General features: G+C 37.0%; 1 protein-coding gene across 11 annotated transcripts in view; it reads right to left on the bottom strand.

Annotated features, from left to right (window-relative positions):
• LRRC7 (leucine rich repeat containing 7) overlaps positions 1-21,089 on the bottom strand; it is a 628,763-nt gene that overhangs the window by 122,413 nt on the left and 485,261 nt on the right. For all 11 annotated transcript variants that reach the window (XR_008792000.1, XR_008791999.1, XM_056111016.1 and 8 more), the window contains 4 exons: positions 9,777-9,906; positions 8,499-8,614; positions 3,519-3,588; positions 1,220-1,319 (listed from right to left, as the gene is read on the bottom strand). Coding sequence is in view for 9 of the 11 variants with exons in the window: in XM_056111016.1 (XP_055966991.1) it covers positions 1,220-1,319; positions 3,519-3,588; positions 8,499-8,614; positions 9,777-9,906 (416 nt within the window). In the remaining 2 variants the exon portion in view is untranslated. The remainder of the gene's footprint in view (positions 1-1,219; positions 1,320-3,518; positions 3,589-8,498; positions 8,615-9,776; positions 9,907-21,089) is intronic.

The raw sequence follows: 21,089 nt of genomic DNA, 5'->3' as shown, positions 1-21,089 counted from the left end.
TATTGAAGTCTGAAAATGCATATTAAAATAATCTCTTTTTCTATTTCTGTAAGTAAAAGTTTGAATAAAAATATTGGGAAATATTCACAAAAGATCCACTTACATATATAAATAAAAGACTAAGTGTCTTTAAGTTATGCCTAAAAATAAAAAATATATATATATAAGCAAATAGTTTCCTTAAAAATTTGGTTCCATCTAAATGTATTAGACAGATTTGATCTGTGGGTGGTTTAAAATGATTATCCATGGTGGTGGAAAATGGGCACTGGTGGAGGGATGGGCATTTGATCATTGTATGACCGAAACCCAAGCACAAAGATTTGTAAATCTACAACTGTACCTCATGGTGCTTCACTAATAAAAAAAAAATGATTCTTACTTTTTCCATAAGAAGTCTACTAAATGACACTCTGTGCTGATTTGAGATGAGGAGCTTATATGCTAAGTTTCAAACAGCAAAAGACAAACCTCTTTTAAATATTTTATGAAATGTGAGAATAGAAGATTAATTATTGAAATAAGTCTATTTTTTCCCATTCACAGTTTCTGACATTTTTTTAGGAAAACAAATGGAAAAGGAAAAGGTGATTGCTACCTATAAGTCAATTATTTAGAGTCTATTCATTTTTGTTTGTTTGTTTTGGGGTCATGACTGACAGTGCTCAGGGCTCACTCTTGGGTTTGTGCTCATGGATCACTCCAGGCCGGGTTCATGGGATCACATGCAGTGTAGAGGGGATAAACCTCAGTTTACCACATGAACACCTTACCACAGCACTATTTCTCTGGATCTATGGTCGACTCTTACCATGAAATAAAGTGGGGCCTGAGATCACAGGATGAAATGTTTAAAATGTGTTTATGAAATGAATGAACACAGGCAATATCAGTTCATTAAAATCTTTTTTATACTGAGTTGTTTTCAGCTGGGTTCCATGTATATTTAACCAGCGATATGCCTTGCAATCCCTAAAAGACGTTATTCTTAAAAGTTAACAGCGATTCCATGCAAGATATGAAGAGGAAGATTTGTGTTTTAGAACCTTTCTCAAAATACTATGAAGTGGAAGAGATTCATCCTTAGAGTTAAAGCCCAAAGGACTTACGTATGTCAGTAAATTTTCCCTAACTATTTCACCAGAGATAAAAAAATAAAGCTAGTCTCTTTGACCTAAAACCGTTTTAAGTATAAGCAAAGGAGTTTCTGCCAATTTACCTTCATCACCACGAGGTTGCTGTGGAAACATGTAGTTAGTCAGTACTCTTTGCTTTGTTTCTGGATGGGCCTCTGTTTGTAAAGGGATTAGGGCTTTTGACTAGAAGCAAAAAATACATAAATTAGATGAAATGTATAGCAAGTATGAGGAATATCTCTTCTATATATGGTAAACATACTAGTCAATTCTCACCCAGTTGAATGAACAATTAAAAGAAGAATAAGTAAAAGTACTGAAATAAAAATGTATAGCATAATCTTGGTTTTCCCCACAGAAGCCCATGTATTCTCCACCCCCCTTCCTCCCTCCTTCCCTCCCTCTTATTTTTCTAAATAAAACCATTTTACTTCACACACTCAGGAAAAATCCAGCATAAGGCAACACTATCACTGAGAAGTATTTTCAAATTCTAAAGCATAATGAGTTTTATTTTCTCTAGTTTATACTCTTTGATACCCATTCATCTTCTCTGGACAAGGTTACTTTGAATCCAAAAGGGACCAAAATGTGTTGAATTGCTACAACTAAGCAATTTTTGTTCTACATACCCATTTATTTTCATGAACTCTTATTCTAGAAAGACAAATGGAATTTGCTCTAAAATTTATGTTATCCAAGAAAATATGAATTTAATTAGGATAAACAGAAGCATGTTTTTGGTCTTTGTTTTGCCATAGCTGATGCTACTCAGAGGCTATACCCAGTATGGGTCTCGGGGGTTTCTTATGGGCAGTTCTTGAGGGACCAGGTAGTGACAGGGTTGGAACAAGGGCCTCTGACATACATAGCATGGACTCAGACCTTTGAGTTAGTCCCTGAACATTTACTTTTATTAGATATTTTATATAAAGAAAGACACGGTTCACACACAGATAAGTGACTCTATTTGAATCTGATATGTCACATTATGTTTAACAGTGGATAGTTATTATTCATCTTCTATTATTAATTTGTTCTCAGACATAGTGTTTTTAAAAGGTTTTTTAAATAACTCTGATGTACCAGAAATATATTGGAAATAATAATATTATCTAATGTTTTAAAAATCCACTTCTTTCATGACATTTATTAATAGGAGTGAAGCTTAAAGGGGATTTGGGATACTAACTTGTGTCATGAAACTAAGCCAGAAACACATTAAATCACTATTCTAAATGGAAGTTAAATGATGCAGTCACAGTTCTGTTCATTCTCCCACAAGAATAATAAATCATAGTATTAGGAGATGTTTTCACAACACAAGACCGAGAGTAGCTACATTCTATGCTAAATACATTAACACAGATCACAGTGACTCCCAGAATGATTTATTGATAATGGCATATTTATGCACTAAAAATTTCTAATTTATTGATGAAATATGAATTTGAATGACAATATATTTGTTTTTTTCACTCGGCAGATAGAATGAACTGCTCAATAACTGTAGAAACAAACATTATCTCCACTTTGCAGAGGTTTAGAATAATCTGCCACAAAGGTGGCCCACTATCAGGAAACCTGACCACTGACTTCTCAGTAATGCTGCTTCAGTGCTCAGAAAATAATGATAAATTCAACTCAAGGTGTTGTCTTGTCATTTTTCTATTCACATTTTGGATAAGGGTTTTCCAGTTTTCAGTAGATAGGCAAAAGATTTAAAAGAAGACAAATAAATGGTGTCAAAATGGTTGGTCACCTGTTTTGCTGGTGGCACATCAGATGTCCTCACTTTTCCAGATAATGAAGTTATGCCTTAACCCTCAATGACTGATTTCATGGGAATGTGTCTTTATGCAATTATGGAGTAGTGTCAGAAATAATTTCATGAAAAGCACTGATAATACAGAAGACAGCAGCATGTACCTTCAAAAGAGTCTTAGAATGAAGTTGATTATAATTAAAAGTGTGAGAAGAAGAAGGAATGTGGAAAGTAACAATTCCCTCTTATGGGGATTGTGGTAATGATTTTCTTCTTCTTTACCTTCAGAGATATAATTAAAGTACATCCTCCAAGGACTTATCTGTACCACCTAGAGCTAAAGAGCTATAACGATCGTTTTGTGAATTAGATCTCTGAGAATGAAATTGATGCTAAATTGAAGCATTTAAAGAGGGTGGGGTGATGGAACGGTTTTGTCGACAGCAGTCAACTTCATAATTCAGTTGCCACCTTTACAAAAATCTCCCTCCAGGGGGATACAGAATTTTATTTTGTAGCAACTGCCAAGGGCTTTTACGGGGACACAGATAGTAATTCAAAATTTCAATTATGACTTGTTAAAAAAACAAAATAAGCCAGGTAATAAAAGATTTTACCTGATTATCAGAAAGCCACAAAGCTGCAAGCTCCTTAAGTTTGGTAAATGAGAATGGTAAGTTCTTTAATCTGAAAAAACAAGAACATTTTAATAGCACCGGTGAAGACAGATAAAGTTCCCTTTTATAAAGAATCACAGTACTCTTGCTGTTTCTTTTGTTCTCTTTAATTCTTTCTCCCTTGAGTAGCTGAACAACTTTTCCAATGTGATAATCTCCTGTTTAAAATACTACAACCCCTCAAAATGCTTTCATGGTATTTAAAATAAAATTGCACCGCAGAGTCTGGCAAGCTAACCCTGGTGTATTTGATATGCCAAAAATAGTAAAAATATAAAAATAATGGGTCTCATTCCCCTGACCCTGAAAGAGCCTCCAATATGGCAGAGTTGGGAAAGACAAGTAAGGAGACGCTGCTAAAATCTCAGGGCTGGGAAGAATGAAGACGTTACTGGCACCCACTAGAGTAAATCGATGAACAACAGGATGACACTGATACAGAGATACAGCGACACCCACATATTCAGGCCTTCTTGTAGCTTCCTATTGCTCTATTCCTGATGTCTGTCCAGTACAGATAGCCTACTTGAGAATAAACCAGCTCTTTTCTCTTTCTAGAATACTCTTTCTCCCACACTTAACGGGGCACGTTTCCTTTCCCTTTCACTTGAAAACTATTTTATTGAGTAGGTTTTTTTTCTGGATTCCTCCTTTGAATTATTGTCCCCATTCTAGTCTCAAAGGACCTTGCACTTTCCTGCATGTAACATGTCACAGTTTGTTAACATGTATTTATTTTCCCATTTAATAGCTCCACAAAACTGTAGGCTTCATGGCTCTGGGCTCTTATTACTGAAGGAATTTATAGCTCCCAATGTTCTGCTGACTCCTAAAAGTGTGCTCTTTGTTCTCCTTCCCCTTGTATATTGTGCAGAAGCTATTCAGAGAGGACATCTTTTAAAAAGAAGCATTTTGAGATATGTGAAGTTCTGTAACAGCCTTGGCATTCAATCAAAATGATTCATTGAGCTTTGAGGGGAAAATTGCCAAGTGCCTACTCCAACACACTATCTGAAATCCCTAATGTTGGGAATGATCAATAAATTGTGATTTCAGAGGTTAGAAAATTGCAGAGTAGTAACAAGCAAGGCATACCAATGAGTTTATTGTTTATGTCTGTGTATTCATATTGACATTAGATAAACTTTTTTATGTAACTTGGAATAAAAGTTTCCTGTCTTTAATATGCTTACGTTCAATGAGTTAATTGATGAATGAAAGTGGAAAATATAATAATAAGAATATAATAAGGTAATATAACAATAAGGATTTTGGAATCAGTTCATTTTTATATACTAAACACTCAATCATTTTCAAATAATTGAATAAAAATGAAAAAAAAATCAACAGCCATGTCATTATCAAATATATGCTAGCTACATAACTTTAGGAAGACTTAAAAGAGTGAGCCCTGAGCACAGAGCCAGAAACGGCCCCTTTCAGACAAGCTCCTACCCTAACAAAGTCTTGGCAGCTGCCTCCACACCCCAAAGTTACTTTCATGCCTCTGGCTGGACTCTACGAGCTCAAGACTGGGCCCCACAGAGAAACTAATCTGCTGAAAATTTCAAGTACATGGGTGTTTTTGGCTTAAAACTCCATGCCTTCTGGGAGTTGGGATGGGCGACCTTCCCCCATCTTCTTGTACTTCCTGAATACCTGGCAGCATGCCATGTCCCACTGCTGCCACCATGTAAGCTCATCTACTGTCCTTGTTCCAGAGACTCATAAATAAATCTTGAAAGAGATCAACTAGCTGCAAAAATTTCTCAGATACCCAGTCCCGGCTGAGAGCTCCAAGCGACCTCAGGAAGTGGGCAGGCCAGCTTCTGTCCTAACAAAGCCCTGACAGGCACTTCCACATCCCAAAGTGACTACCATGCTTCCAGCTGGACTGCTCAATTAAATATTCTAGATTTTCTGGAGCACACAGCCGCATTTGCACCCTCATAACATCTCCAAAATCTATAATACTGACATCCCAGTAGTAGCACACCAGATTAGATTTGATGGATGTAATGTAAAAGCCAATTTTGACTAACAAGAAAAGCATAATTTGCAACAACAGTTTAGTAAGTCCTCCAACAAGGACTTAGTGTCCCTATGTTGAGATATAACAGTTTTCACAACGTTTCTTCTACAGAATTTTTTTCCCCGAAATCATTCTGTTAACCAGTTAGTGGTAACAAGCGATATAAAATAAATTATTGTGGGCTTGTTATGGGGCAGGCTTGAGGGGTGTTTAGGAAAATGGAGGGAAGGTGACAATGGGATTGTGTTGGAATACTGAATGCCTCTAAGAAATTATCACAACAACTTTGCAAACCATAGTGTTTAAGTAAAGTGGTGGAATAAAAAGAATGTTACTCTAATCTTTCCTGCCTTTCCAGTCACCCCACTGAGTGAGAGTATTTATTATCACAAACAGGCATTAAATAAACCATGAATGTAATCTTTTAGTGGACAATCAAAATTGTTGATATGAAATTTTAATATTTAGTATGAAATTATAATATTGAATATTTAAAACCTACCTATTGATCTATTTTGGGGGTCAAATATGGGCTGTGTTCAGGGTTTACTCCTGGCTCTGCACTCAGGCATCACTCCTGGAGGACTCTGTGGGGCCATGTGGGGTGCCAGGGATCAAGCCTGGCATACAAGAGTAGTGCTCTACCCACTGTGCCATTGCTCTGGCCCCAGTGAAGAAAAAACTTACCCTACTTTAAACATAAAATTGTAATAATGATGACTTTTAGGTAAGATTTCATATCTAATTGTTTATCCAAGAAATGCCTCCTTTGGTAGTAATGGTTACTGTGATCTCTGACTAAAGATTGACTTCAACCTCACGTTAAGATGCATTGGTGAATTCAGTAATTTAAAAATATCAGTTTGACTCCATATTATGTGATTATCACTATACTAAAGTGACATAAATCATGCTTTACTTTTGGATGACAGTTTTTGAAACTTGTACTATGAAATTCTCATATATATACATATATACAAGGCTCAACCTTTAACAACATGTTACTAATCTCAAAGAAGGGCTTAATGGCTCCTTGGTGAAATACAACAATCTTCACACACTTCCCTCTCAGAAAAATTTTTGGATCATTTTTAGCAGATTATTCATAATAAGCAATACAAAATAAATTATTTTGGTTCTGCTTTGGGGGGGATTTGGGGTTCAGGATGAAAATATTCGAAAATATGGTGGTGGGAAGGTATAATGGTGGTGGGAATGGTGTTCAAATATTATATGTAATCAATTATTGTGGACAACTTTGTAAAAATTAAATAAAATAAAAAATAGTTTCTATGTTTTCTAAATTATCATGCACAGTATTGGTATGAATGTCAGAATATTAATACAATTATGAATAAAGTTGAGCAGACTTAGAATTTAGGAAATGCTTTGATGCCATCATAAAAACCCAGTTGTACTAGGGACTGTAGTTGGGTCCACTGAGATTCCATCTTTCTATTATGTCTTCACGATCATATTTCCTAATTTTATTAATAAAATATTAGAAATTTTTAATAAAAGTCTTACTGAAAGACAGGCCCACATTCAATGTGTTTTCCTCATATTTGTGTCTGATGTCCCAGTCAAAACAGGAAATGAAGTGGGTTTGGCATGACTTGCTATTATTTTTACCTTTCTTCACATCCTCATGGCTTGCTCTTCAGGCATGGAGCTGTAACGTTTCCTTTTCACATTTATTTTAGACATAAATTCCCAAATATTTTAATAAAATTTTTCATTCTTTTACATGGTGAGATTAGTGAGCTAGTAAGTGAGTATATATTTTTTTTTTTTTGGGTCACACCCAGTGATGCTCAGGGATTACTCCTGGCTCTGCACTCAGGAATCACTCCTGGCAGTGCTCAGGGGACCATATGAGATGCTGGGAATTGAACCTGGGTTGGCCGCGTGCAAAGCAAATACCCTACCTGCTATGCTATTCCTCCAGCCCCATAAGTGAATATTTTTGAAATTAACATTATTGCTCTTTTTTTTAAAGGAATTAACATACAGATGAACACTCCCACATCTACCTAGAAACTTTCAGAATCTGAACACTCTTTTAGGATTCCATAAAAGTCATCCTTGGTAGTTTTGTCCTGGTTAATATGTCACTTTTAAAAAAAGATGGGAGCTTATTGATAACAAAGAGTTCATATACATTCTATTTTGTAATTACTTTATCTGCTTACAATGATGTTAAGTCAATTTTTTTATTGTTCCTTATTTAAGAATAATTGTTTTAGAAACAAAGATGAATTAGCTTTTCACTTTTTCTTTTTGCCCATCCACCAATATAGCAGCATTGCAACAGCAAGAGAATTTCTCATTTCTTTGTCCATTTTGCTCAGACATGACTACAAAAGATCTCGATTGCCGTTTTTGTAATGTGCAAGCACATGACTTTTGAACATTTGCTTACTGGATATATATTCTTCCCACTACTCTGGTAGAGTTGGCTACATACACACTACCCAGTTAGTTTTGGGAAAAAAATATATACAAGAAAATATATAGATGTGCATATATACCTACTTATACACTTTAATATATTAACTTATTTTGTAGCTTTTCATTATACTCTTGTTCCCATATATTCATAATTATATGTTTTATACCTATGGAATTTATTGGAAATGTAAACCTGAGTATATACATTTTATATAATTTTTAATGTACATTATATATGAATTTAATATCAAATCATAAAATCTTGAAATGCTCAGTTTATAAATAATTTAGCTTCTGCCACTTTCTAAATAAAACATGACTATCTGGATCCCATATGCTTCATAAGACACAGGAGATGTTTCCAAAATTATTAAAACAAATGAGAATTTAATTTTAGTAGATAACTACTAGATCATTGTGAAGTGTTCCAGAAATACCTGTTGTCACTCAGATTTAATACTCTTAGTTTCTGCATCTGTCCAATCTCTTCAGGAAGAAATTCCAATTTATTGGAGCGCAGAGACATAACTGTTACATTCTTACAGCTTCCAATCTATGTATGGGAAACAAAAGAAAAGTAATAAATAAATAGTATAGAAAGAATTTTATGTCACATTTTCTAATTTATAAAACAATATAAATAATGTATAATTTTGTCATCACAAGGTTCTACTAGAGGAAGTATTGAATTTTTATAATCTAACTCTTTAAATATGTGGATATTATGTATAGTTTTTTATGCACTAAGACACTATAGTAATATTTTTATATTAAGACTTTATTCAAAATTTTATTAGAATACCTGTTATCTTTATTTGTCTTGTCAGTTCAAATGAATACTAAGACATCAATGTTAGTAATGAAAGATTGTATAGATGATTTAATCTTGACAATATTGATATTTCCTTCACCAAATTTTACTTCATGCTATATTTGTCTTCTTACTCATAAATTTTGGTCCTAAATTATGATATACTGTTTATTTTTAGCACAGCGGTAGGGCGTTTGCCTTGTGCACAGCCAGCCCGGCCGAGCCGGGTTCGGTTCGATTCCTCCGCCCCTCTCGGAGATCCTGGCAAGCTACCGAGAGTATCTCGCCCGCACGGCAAAGCCTGGCAAGCTACCCGTGACGTATTCAACATGCCAAACACAGTAACAACAAGTCTCAAAATGGAGACGTTACTGGGCCCGCTCGAGCAAATCGATGAACAATGGGAGGACAGTGTTTGTTTGTTGTTTATTCTTACTTCATTATGTAACTGTTGAGCGGAAAATATAAAATTGAAAACTACTTCACAATTTTTCTTAACGTAAATAAATTAAATCCCACTTAAAGACAAAACTAACAGAATTTCTTGATAAATTAATATAGTACATGATACTTAAAAGTATTTACATTTTTTTACTTCAGAAGTAGAAATGTAATGACCCAACATGTTATTTATAACTGTTTTAAGCAAATTACATAAATTAGATAAAATTATATACTTTACACGAAGATATTTTATTACTTTGTTTGCAATGCTCAAGTCAAATGCATTCTCAGGGTTAAACATAAGAACTTAGCAGTTAGAAGAGAACCACCAAATATATGTGTAGGTAATCCCTATGCATAGTCACAACTAAGCTCACAAATTCACAATGCTGCTGCAGCTGTTAAAATGTCATGCTAAACATTCCTTAAACTTAACCACAGAACTAAATTTATTTCTCACTTCTCTGGGTAATTCTGGAAGAAAATTCTCGTCAACTGCTAATGTCCGGAGACTATGAAGATAGCCAATAGTAGAAGGCAGTGATTCCAGTTCATTACAGCTACAGTCGAATTCTTCTAACAAAGATAAACTGAAAAGCCAAACAGATTTGTGAGACATTTTAAAGGGTCACATGACAAGTTTTGAAAAAGTCATACATCAAAATTTCCCAAATGAAGGTTATTCATCTATTCTCTGGATGATGGTGAATATAGCTCAGCCAATGGTTCCATATTTCAATACTAGTTTACTAATTTGGTAAAATAAATCTGTCCTATTTTCTCTCTTTCTAAAGGCACCAGTCATTGAACCAATCCACTGAAAGAGAAAGAAGGTTGTGCCTGTATTTTTTTTATAAACTTGGATGTCATTTCCAGCCAGATGTTCATGATCTTTATCCTTGGTATGAGGGGGCGTTGGTGGAAGGCGGAAGTGGAATGGTCTGGAGGGGCAGGTGCAAGATAGAGAGTAGAAGAGAGCCAACCATTAACAACAAAAACACTGATTAAATGCCCATATTTTATGAATAAAAATAGCAAATCTTGTGCTCATGAGATAGCTACCATTTTTTCTATCCATTTTGTGATAATGCAGTAGAGTGGTTAGAGGCCCCGGATGTAGGAGGTGGGGAAGCCTGACCTTCAATGCAGAAGACACAGCTCTATTATCTGTCATCTTCTCCCTCAGCCTGTGCTTCTATAGCAGAAGTTGTAGACAGAGTTGTCTGTCCAGAGATGCATTTTGTTTGGCTAGTTTAGCATTTTATGGAGCAGAAAACCCAGACTTTTGATGTGTCTTGAAAAAGATAACCATCTAGCAATGGCGGGTCTGTAGTCTTCTAGGATGAACGGACACCTTTCCCCACTGTTTTTGTCCCCAACTTCCATACTTATCCTGCTCTTTTCTAGCTCTCCAGAAAGGGAGAGAAGTAAGGTACTTTCCCGTTATTGCAAGAAAACCAGACATTTCCATTCCAGGTTGGAGGAAGCTGAGAAAGACCAAGGGCCTATTGCAGAATAAACCCAAACTCAATTTAAATTCTTATGAATGTGTTAGTATTATTAGTCATTCTCATTCACCATCATTGCTATTTTCATAACAAGATGAACTACCTCAGACACTGTACAGGGAAGAACGAATTTGAATTAGCTAGAACAAGGTTGGAATATCAACTTCCTTTTTTTTTTTTTTTGTATCTTGATTGAAACAGGCTGGATTGAATGCACTCTACTCCCTTTCTTTAGTTAACAAGTGAACATAGGAATTAAGAATTTTGTGTTGCTGTTTTGGGGCCATATCTTACTTACTTACTCCTGACTCTGTGCCCAGGGATCACTCTTGGTGGGATTGGAGGACCATTTGGGGGACCAAACTCATGTCAGACCCATGCAAGGCAAGCACCTTACCTACTGTGCTATCTCTCCAGCCCAAGTGAATGGGTTTGTTTACTAGTGTTGTCACTTACCAGATGTATTATTTTGTGTATGAGAAAATAAAACAAAGAACATGAAAGAGCTGATTTTATCGAAATGCCAGGCAAGGGAATATGGGGAAGAAATTTCACTGAGCATTGCTGTGGATGGGGGTGTGGGAAGGAAGTCAGAATCCAAAGGGAGTGGCAGTGAAAGTGAGTTACATCCATTTAGTATGAAAAATGGGTTGATGGCAAGGGTGGAATTAGACCACAAGCCCTATTGTCTACGGGTTAGAAAGAATCAAATTCGACTAGGTCCAGTCTGACCCTGACCAAGGTACCACATCAGTCATGAGTGTCACAGTTCCAGCTGGATGAATGAGGAGCTGGATGCATACTCAGCTGGATGGATGTCCACCAGATGTGCAGAGTCAGACTTCTGGGAGGCAAATGCTGCTTACCCTGTAACATTTTCTTGACACAGTTGTATGACACAAATCATACAACTTTTCTCTTAGCTCTAGTTTCTTTGTGTCTGCAATAAGGGTTTTGATAATTCCCCCAGTATGTAGGAGCTGATGATTTCATGAATTATTATAAGAACCCAGCACAGTAACTGACATATATACATAGATTATATATACATATGACATGTATATTACACATATGTATATTACATGGGGTATATATTGCCTCTTCCTGTTAGTGACGTTAATAATCTTGTAATTAGATCTTTTTGAGGCCTCCACATGCAGAAGTATGATAGCACATCTCCGGGTGCCCAGTGAATAGGACTAGAATTAATGTAAATGGGAAAACCTAGTCAAAGTGTGTGTCTTAAGAAAAGAGTACCTAACATAATATCTTACGTGTCTGATGCTTTTATGTAAATTTGGCAGGATGGAATAAAAGAGGTTTCTATCAATGGTTTGGGTCAAATAACTCTGCAGATTCCAAAAAAAAATATCAGTGATCTTACAAAAGAAGATTTCAGATGTATCTGCAGAGGCAAAAGTTAAAGAATGAAAGAATTAGAACCGAAATGAAGGTTTATTTTGAGAAGGAGTCCACTGAGGTGAGGTGATTCTTGGGTGACAGTTAGGCTATCCTTACTAGCATAAGCCCCACAGACACACATTCAAGGACCATGGTTTCGTTAAGTAACTAGCCCCCAACAATGTGGCTCCAATTTCAGCATCCTCCCTCTAGTAATGCAAGCTGCTATCTCAAGTATAAATATCACTGCCAACTGTTTGCTCCCCAAATCACAATGGGAAGGATGCATAAAATGATGATAATGACTGGCTGTAGCACATGTGTCAAAGTCTGTCAATGACCTGTCACTGCATAGCCCCCACTCTGTCCACACACAGACGGTACATCACACAGTTTTGTGACCTCTTGTAAATCAGCAGCAGAGAGAAATGATAAGCGAAGTCATTTGACACAAGATAAGACTGCTGTGGATAATGCTTTCAGTTACTCTTTTTCTCTGGAGGATTTGAATAAAAATGTAAAAATGGCAATAACTTAAAGACACTGATCACAAGTCTTGGATATCTCAGTGGTTTAGAGGTGAGGTAATTATGTACATAAAAGCCAGAAGTCAACAATATTATAAACATGGGACCCAAATTACAATAAGGACTTTTTTTTTTCAAAAAGGAAAAGAGGGGTGAAAATGATAGTACAGTGAGTAGGGTGTTTGCATTGTGTATGGCTGACCAGGGTTCATTCCCTGGCATACCATAAGGTCCCCAGAATAACACCAGGAGTAATTCCTGAGTGCAGATCCAGGAGTAACCCCTGAGTATCTCTGGGTGTGGCCCCCCACAACAACAATAACAACAACAACAACAACAAAATGACATAAAAAAGGAAAAGAAAGGACCAGAAAGATATCACAGTGGGTAAGGCTCTTGCCTGGCATACAGCCTAACCCTAGTTTGGTTCCTAGTATTGCATATGGTTTCCAGAGACCCAGCAGGAGTGAACCCTGAGCACAGAGTCAGAGGTTAGCCCTAGAAGATGAGTATGGCTCTCAAACCAAAATACAACGACAAATAAACAAGCAAAAATATCAGAAATACTCATTTGCTTAGGAAGTGGGTTGGGGACAGGGAGGGAACCCTGGATCACCAGAGGGGAATACTGACAATAGTGGTGGATTTGGAGCTGGAACACTGAATATCCAAAACTCTGTTTTATTAAAAGCTTTGTGGATCACATTAGTTAAATGAGATACATTTTAAGGGCATGATCCAGAGACTCACAAATAAATCTCAGAAGTTGGCAGCTCACTATAGAGATGTCCCAGGACCCCGTACTGAGCTGATTTCACTGGGGCACCTCAGATGGAGCAGGCATTTTCTCTCTCCGCCTACTCCAGATGAACCTCGGAGGTCACAAATCTCCAGAAGAAAAACCCAAGTACGTGGCTACCAGTGACTGAAAACTCCAAGTCACATGGAGGCGAGTATGGGCCATCCCTCCCCATGTTCCCACTTATCCGGTGTCCTGGCTGTCAGGCCCACGTGATACATTTAGAAATGTGCTCTTTATCACCAAGAACAACTTTATTAATTCATCCAATGGATCAAGGAGTTATTTCAACTGAGAGTCTTTAGTTTTGCACAGACTTCTGAAAGGGTACTCAATAACACAAACTCATAATTTCTGTAGCTGAGTTTAGGAAGAAATATAGACCATTCAACTGAAAATATTCAATCATCCTGGTAGGAAGTAATGGCAAACAGTAGGTGCTCAGTATAGCTATAATGATCTTGTATTGTGCAGTACCTGCAGAACTAGAATTGAATACAGAGTTTTAGCAGAGAATGTTGACCATGGGAATGTTGCCGGACACTGCTGGAGAAACTGTCAATACAGTGCCAGAATTATTTCAGGCAAACCTGTTGACATCAGTGAGGAAAGTGGTTAAGATGAAAAGAATTAAGTCAGCCCAGAGGAAGTGACACTGACAATAAACTTTACATTAAAGGAACTCCAGAGAGATTTGATGACCCTGAAAGCACAAAGGACAAAAGTTTGAAATTGGAACCAAACTTTAAAGATATGTGACAATGTAGTACTGCCCAGAAAAAAATGCTGCTTTTGGGGACCAGGGCAATAGTTCAGTGGGTAGGGTATTTGCCTTGCACACAAACCAGCTGGCACAACATACAGCGCCCCTGAGCCCTGCCAGGAGTGGTCCTTTAATGCAGAACCAGGAGTAACCCCTGAGAATTGCCAGATGTGACTCCCCAAATAATAATAAAAAAACAAATGATGCTCTGTATTGTTGATGATGAAAAGAAGGCAGGAACTGTTCAAATGAATCTTGTTACTTTATTTTTTAAATGAAAATGAAAATGCTTCAATTATTGATATTCCTAAGTTTTTAAATTACATTGAGAGAAGAAACTGAAAATATCATAAACTAGCAGTGTTCTCTTATTGTTATGCTGAGTTTTCCAAGTTACTGATCCATGAGACTTTAGCAGGTATTTTTAGCAATATTTTTCAGAGATATAATTTAGGAATCACCGGCCTTGTTTTCAGGTGTATTAAGGCTTTAAATATAGAGGAAGAAATATCAATGGTATGGGTGGTTAGAAGGGAGAACTGAGTCTTAAAAATCGAGTAAACAGAGGCTGGAGTGATAGTTCATGCATTTGAGAGACATGCAGCAGACCCGAATTCCATCCCCGGCATCCCAGATGGTCCCCTGGTACCACCAGGAGTAATTCCCGAGTGCAGAGCTAGGAGTCACCCCTGAGCAGAACCAGGTCCAAAAAACAAACAAAAAAACCCAAACAAATAAACAAACACAAGAAAACATATTTCTTTAACCAAACTCTAGAAATTCTAATTATCCAAGTCAATAATTTTGTGCCTTAGGAGACTAGTTTAAAAAGAAATCACTGAGTAAATAAGATGTTTTCATTTATTAACATTCTTAACCTTCAGAACATTCTCAGGAGGTATGCAGGATTATTATAATTTCCGTGTTACTGAGGAGAAACTCATCTCCATGTTACTAGCAGTATGTGAAAGGGATAGAGGGATTTCAGAGCCAAGGCAACCAACCACTATGGCAAATACTTGTCTTAAGGCAGCTTCATGTGAGGTCAGTGGCCAGCTAATACAGTGAAATAAGGGATAGCCACAAATGGTGGTCCACAAATGACACAGTGAATAACATAAAATAGGTGGTGGGGGATTTGGGCACTTTATAGTGAGGTGTTGCCCTTAGGACTCTTGGGGACTCCACAATGTGCCTCTTCAGCATCAAAGCTGACACAGCAATTCAAGAGCCCTATTACGTGACATGGATTAGATGTTGTGGTGCCAGGGGTATCTGGACCATTCCAGTGATGCTGGGGACCTTAAAAACCACGATGATGCTCAGGGGACTATATAGGTGGGAATTGTAGTGAGGCTGGGTAGAGTACACGTTAGGTGCTCGCTTTAACTACAGTACTATCTTCCAGCCCTGCAATTTCTCTTTGTTTGACCATTCTTTGTTTAACTCAACTCATCAAGTATATTACAGCATTAAAAAATTAGTATATTGGGCAAGATAGATAGTACAGGGGTAAAGATGCTTGCCTTGCATGTGGCTGACCTTGGTTTGATTCCTGCACTGTATATGCTCTTCCAACTACTGTCAGAAGTAACCCTGAGAGAACTCTTGGTATGGTCCCAACCCCCCCCATTCCAATTGGTACAGTTTTTGCCATACATATAGGAGGCTTTCTTAATGTGATGATGTAAGATACACAAGACCTGTCATAATTTTACTATCTAAATCATGATGTGATAGAGAATAGGTCTTCAAAATTTAAAGTCTTGGAATTGCATTGTGCTCTTAAAAATAAATATATAATTGCATATGTATAACATGTAGGATCATACCTTTATACCTGCCATTTATGCTGTCAAACTTGTCCACCATTTTCCAAGTATAAAATCCACCCAATTCTCGTCTATCTCACTGTCTTTCAGGGCAGAACTTGCCCATACCCTGTCTTACACTGCTTGCTTTTATACACCCTGCTCTGAACCCCCTATTCTTACACAGCATACACTTAAACCCCCTGCTATGAGCCCCCAGATCCTCACACAGTGTGCATTTAGAACCCTTGCTATGAACCCACAGACTTGGGTCAACTCTTCTTTCCCCAGAACTTCGTAAAATTAGTAGCTCAACCTTCAGTCCTTCCACTTTTCCCTCAAAAGAACACGCACAGGGCACTGGTGGGGGAAAGAAATTGGAGAGTCTTAAATGGCAGCTGAAGGAGAGGTCTCAAAATTAACTCTGGAATTCACAGCAGTTTACCCAATCACAAACCAGGAACAAAAGAGTCCCTGGAGAGGCTTGGCAAGGAAAGGGAAGAGCAACATTGAGCTGAATCCCCCAGGGGGCTTCCAAGGGAACAAACTACAAAGGTCCACTCTTAGACCACCACAATGGGAAGCAGTTTAGAGCCCATCCAGCTTAATGAGTGAAGATAATAGCAGCTCCAGAGGCTCTACCAGTACCTACAAGCTCTATAGGCTCTCAGATAATGACTCCAGACACATCCTGATGATGATGATCCTTATTTAATGACTTCCATGAAAGGATTGCACAGGTGGTCCACAGAGTACAAGAAAGTATGAGTGGCGATGAGAAAACTACAATCAGCAGTGACAAGTAAAGGATGAAGATGCACTAAAAAACAAAACAAAACAAAACAAAACAAAAAAAAACTCAGTGGGAGGCCTCAGCAACATAGCAAAGACAACTGAGGGAAAAATCAGGAAGCTAAAAAATGAGATATAGAAGACTTTTAGAAAACAACAAATTTTAACTCATCTTTCTTTTGCCATAAGCAAAGCTGAAAAAGCTTTTTTGTTTTATCTTTGGGTCATACCTTGTGATACTCAGGGGTTACTCCTTGCTCTGCTCTGCACTCAGCAATTACTCTTGATGGTGCTTGGACCATATAGGACTCCTGTGGGATTTCAGTTCTAAGCATTTTAAGAAATAACATTGGTTTGTCCTTTCTCTTTCAGCAGGGAGCTTAGGTTTATTGAGCTACTTACTCCCACCACAGTGCTTCTGTGGCACACCCAATTCCATTAGGTACTCCCAATCCTCTGTGTTTACTTCCTTTGTGCTCTTCTTCCCCTATCTATCAATCACTTATACCCCAAATCAGGGCTAGAGCGATAGCACAGCGGAAAGGTGTTTGCCTTGCATGCAGCCAACATGACAGACTCAAGTTCGATTCCTCCACCCCTCTCGGAGAGCCCGGCAAGCTACCGAGAGTATCTCGCCCGCCCGGCAGAGCCTGGCAAGCTACCCGTGACGTACTCGATATGCCAAACACAGTAACAACAAGTCTCATGATGGAGACGTTACTGGGCCCGCTCGAGCAAATTGATGAACAACGGGAGGACCATGACCCCGTAACCGTGACCCCAAATCAGACCCTGTAACTTGTAGGTCAAATCTTCTGAAGGATCTGGATTGCAAATGTATATGTAAGTAAAATATTTCTTTTCTCTTTCCTTAATTTCCTTTGCATAGTTTATTTTAGTGCAATGTCCTTTTTTTGTATGATATAGGAAGACAGTTAAATGTTATGCTTTGGTAACATGGGAATTAACTGATTCCAGATAATATTTACTCCAGGAATTGGTCATATTTACTTGACTTAAGCCCCAGTTACCTTAGTTTCTAACTCCTCAAAAGGAAGGGTCCTGGCGAGGGATTGGATAGAACCAGGGGAAGCTGTAAGCTACCCTGGCATCAAAAATGGACAGTTTAAGCACTAAAAAGTATAATAAGTAAAAAGCATGGTCATGGAACCAACACTGTCATGACCCTAAAAGAAATAACTGAATAAGAACCCTACTGGGGTTAGCAAAGACTTACCTGGCCTGAGGACTATAATCTGGGATTTACAATGAGAAGTCCCGAGGAAGAACCACCCATTGAGCTTAATATATCTCTTACTGTGTTTATACAAAATGACTAGAAATATTATTAAGAAGTAAATTTAAGATGTTTAAAAGAATATGGGCTAAGGAAAGGAGAAAGCAAAGCATACACTCTTAGATGGAATTCCACTCTTGGGTTGATCTCTTAGCAGGAATTTAAAGTGCTGGGTATCCAAATGAGATTTTGTCCTTGAGTTAATCCCCTATAAGAATTTTCTCTGAAGGAAGAGCTTTACATCTGTTCATTTTTTTATGATAATGATAATGTTCAACCACACCTATGTATAATTGCTACCTCCAACCATTCATGATTTCTCTATGACTAACCTGTGAGACTTGAATAAACAGTCACTGATTACCAACCAGCCTGGTGACCACTGTTCCCTCCTTTGCTCATTCATTTTTCATTGGCTGGCCGGGGTGAGGTGGTGGTGGGGACAGTAATAGGCCCGAAAATACCAGGGGACCGTTGGGTCACTGAGGGCAGGACAGTGACTACCTGCCATAATAGTGAGAGACTCTGGGTATTGAACCTGCATCAGCTGCATGCAAGGCAAATGCCCTATCCATGGTCTATCTCTCCAGTTCCCATAAACTGATGTAATCCCATTTGTTTATTTTCATTTCTGTTGTCTGCCAATGGAATATCATTGAAAACACCTTTGAGGTCCAAATCCTAGAGTGTTCTCCTGAAACAGCTTACTACTGAACAATCCAGGGGTTAAAGAAAAAATCTATAAGAAATCAAAAGATTCCAGAAAAGAGATGAAATGAAAACTTGAATTACCAGACATATAGAAGATAACAAAAGTGATTTTAAGAGGGAAATTTATAGCCATGCAAATATTCATCAGAATGAAAGAAAGGGCTCAAGCAAGCAATTAATAGTACCACTTAAGCTAGAAAAAGACAACCAACACAAAACAAGCAGAAGGAAGGAAATAATAAAACTTAGAGAAGAAATCAATAAAAAAAGTTCTCAAAAGATCAACAAAACAAGAGCTGATTAAAAAAAATTAACAAACTATGTGCTAAACTCACAGAAAAAAACTCTAATAAACTAAATAAAAAATGAAAGGCAAGACATTGCAACACATTTCACAGAAATTCAAGGGATAATCAAGGATTACTATAAAATTATTTGTCATGAAATTGAAGAACCTAGAAAAAATGGATAATTTTTTTGACCCATAACCTCTTAACACTGAATAAGGAAGAACAGACAAATTGCTAGCAAGGAAATTGAACAAAAAGCAGGTCCAGATAAGTTTACTAGTGAGTTCTTCCAAACCTTTAAAGATTTACTTCCAATCCCTGTTAGGCTTTTTCAGAAAGTCTAATAAATTGGAATCTTCACAGTTTCTATGATGCATTCTATGAGGCACAGTTTCTATTACCCTGGTACAAAAAGCAGAGACATCACTAAAAAAAAAAATTGTGGGTCTATATTCACGATGAATATGAACTTAAAGATCCTGAACAAAATATTTGTAAACTAATTTTAACAATACATCAAGAACTTCACACAATATGACAATAGCAGGATTTATCTCATGGATGTAAGGATGGTTTAATATTCACAAGTCAATGATGTGCGATAACATAACGTATAATTTACAAGAAAAGATTAAAAGCATATAACATTATCAATAAATGAAGGAAAAGCATTTGACAAGATCTAACACCCATTGATGACAAAAATTTCTCAATAGAATGGGAATAAAAGGAATTTTCTCAACATAGTTAAACCTACGTAAGTAGGTTAACTACGTAAACCTAAGTAAAATCACAGCTAACATTTACTTAATAGTGAAAAATTTAAATACTTTAAGATCAGGCATAAGACAAGACTCCCACTCTCTACACTATTATTCAACATAGTATTTGAAGTTACTGACATAGCAATTAGGCAAGAAAGAGCTATTAGGAGGATTCATATTGGAAAATAAGTCAAATTACTGGGATTGGAACAATAACTGTGTGTCTTACACAACCAACCCAGGTTTTATCCCTGGCACCAATATAGTTCCTTTAGCTTACCTGAACTGATCCCTAAGCACAGAGCCAAGAGTAGGCCCTGAGCACTATCAGGTGTGACCCTCACAAAACAAACAAAAAACCCTAAGAAGAAGAAGAACAACAACAACAATAAAAGTCCAAAACCAAAAAAAAAAACGCAAAATATCACTATTTGCAGATCACCTGATCCTAAACATAGAAAACCCTAAAGTCTCTAGAAGAAAGTATATAGAAGAAAGAAATTTTAAAAAATTATTCAAAATTGCTTCTCAAAAATAAAAACCTGAGAATCAGCTTAACAAAAGAGGTAAAAGACTTATATAAAGAAAAGCATAAATCACTACTTAAAGAAATAAAAGAAGACAAGGAAATAGAAAAATCACTTGTTTGTGGATTGGAAGGATTGATATTGTCAAAATAACAATCGTTTTGAAAGTACTATATAGCCTCTATAAAAATATCCATGACAATTTTTAGATACATAGACCAAATGATGTTAAAATTTATATGAAGTTATAAATCTCCATGAATAGCCAACACAACCCTGGGAAAGGTTATTGGGAGGCTTATCTTTCCCCAACATTAAATAATACTATAAAGCTATAGTAATAAAGATAGTGCGATACTGAAATAAAGGCAGACTCAGACAATTGAAATAGAATTGAGAGCCCAGAGGTATCACATGTACAGGGACAGCTAATCTTTGACAAAGGAGCAAGAGTATGAAATGAAGCAAGGAAAGCGTACAAATAGCTAATAGGTATATGAAAAAAAAGCTCTACCACTTATCATTAGGGACATTCAAGTCAAAACAACAAACTATCCTCTCACACCAGTTACTCTGGCCCTCA

The sequence above is a fragment of the Sorex fumeus genome, unplaced genomic scaffold, assembly GCF_029834395.1.
Source record: "Sorex fumeus unplaced genomic scaffold, SorFum_2.1 ptg000011l, whole genome shotgun sequence".
NCBI lineage: Eukaryota > Metazoa > Chordata > Mammalia > Eulipotyphla > Soricidae > Sorex > Sorex fumeus.
The sequence above is the reverse complement of the archived record's forward strand: the minus strand, read 5'-3'. Positions and strand labels throughout refer to the sequence as shown.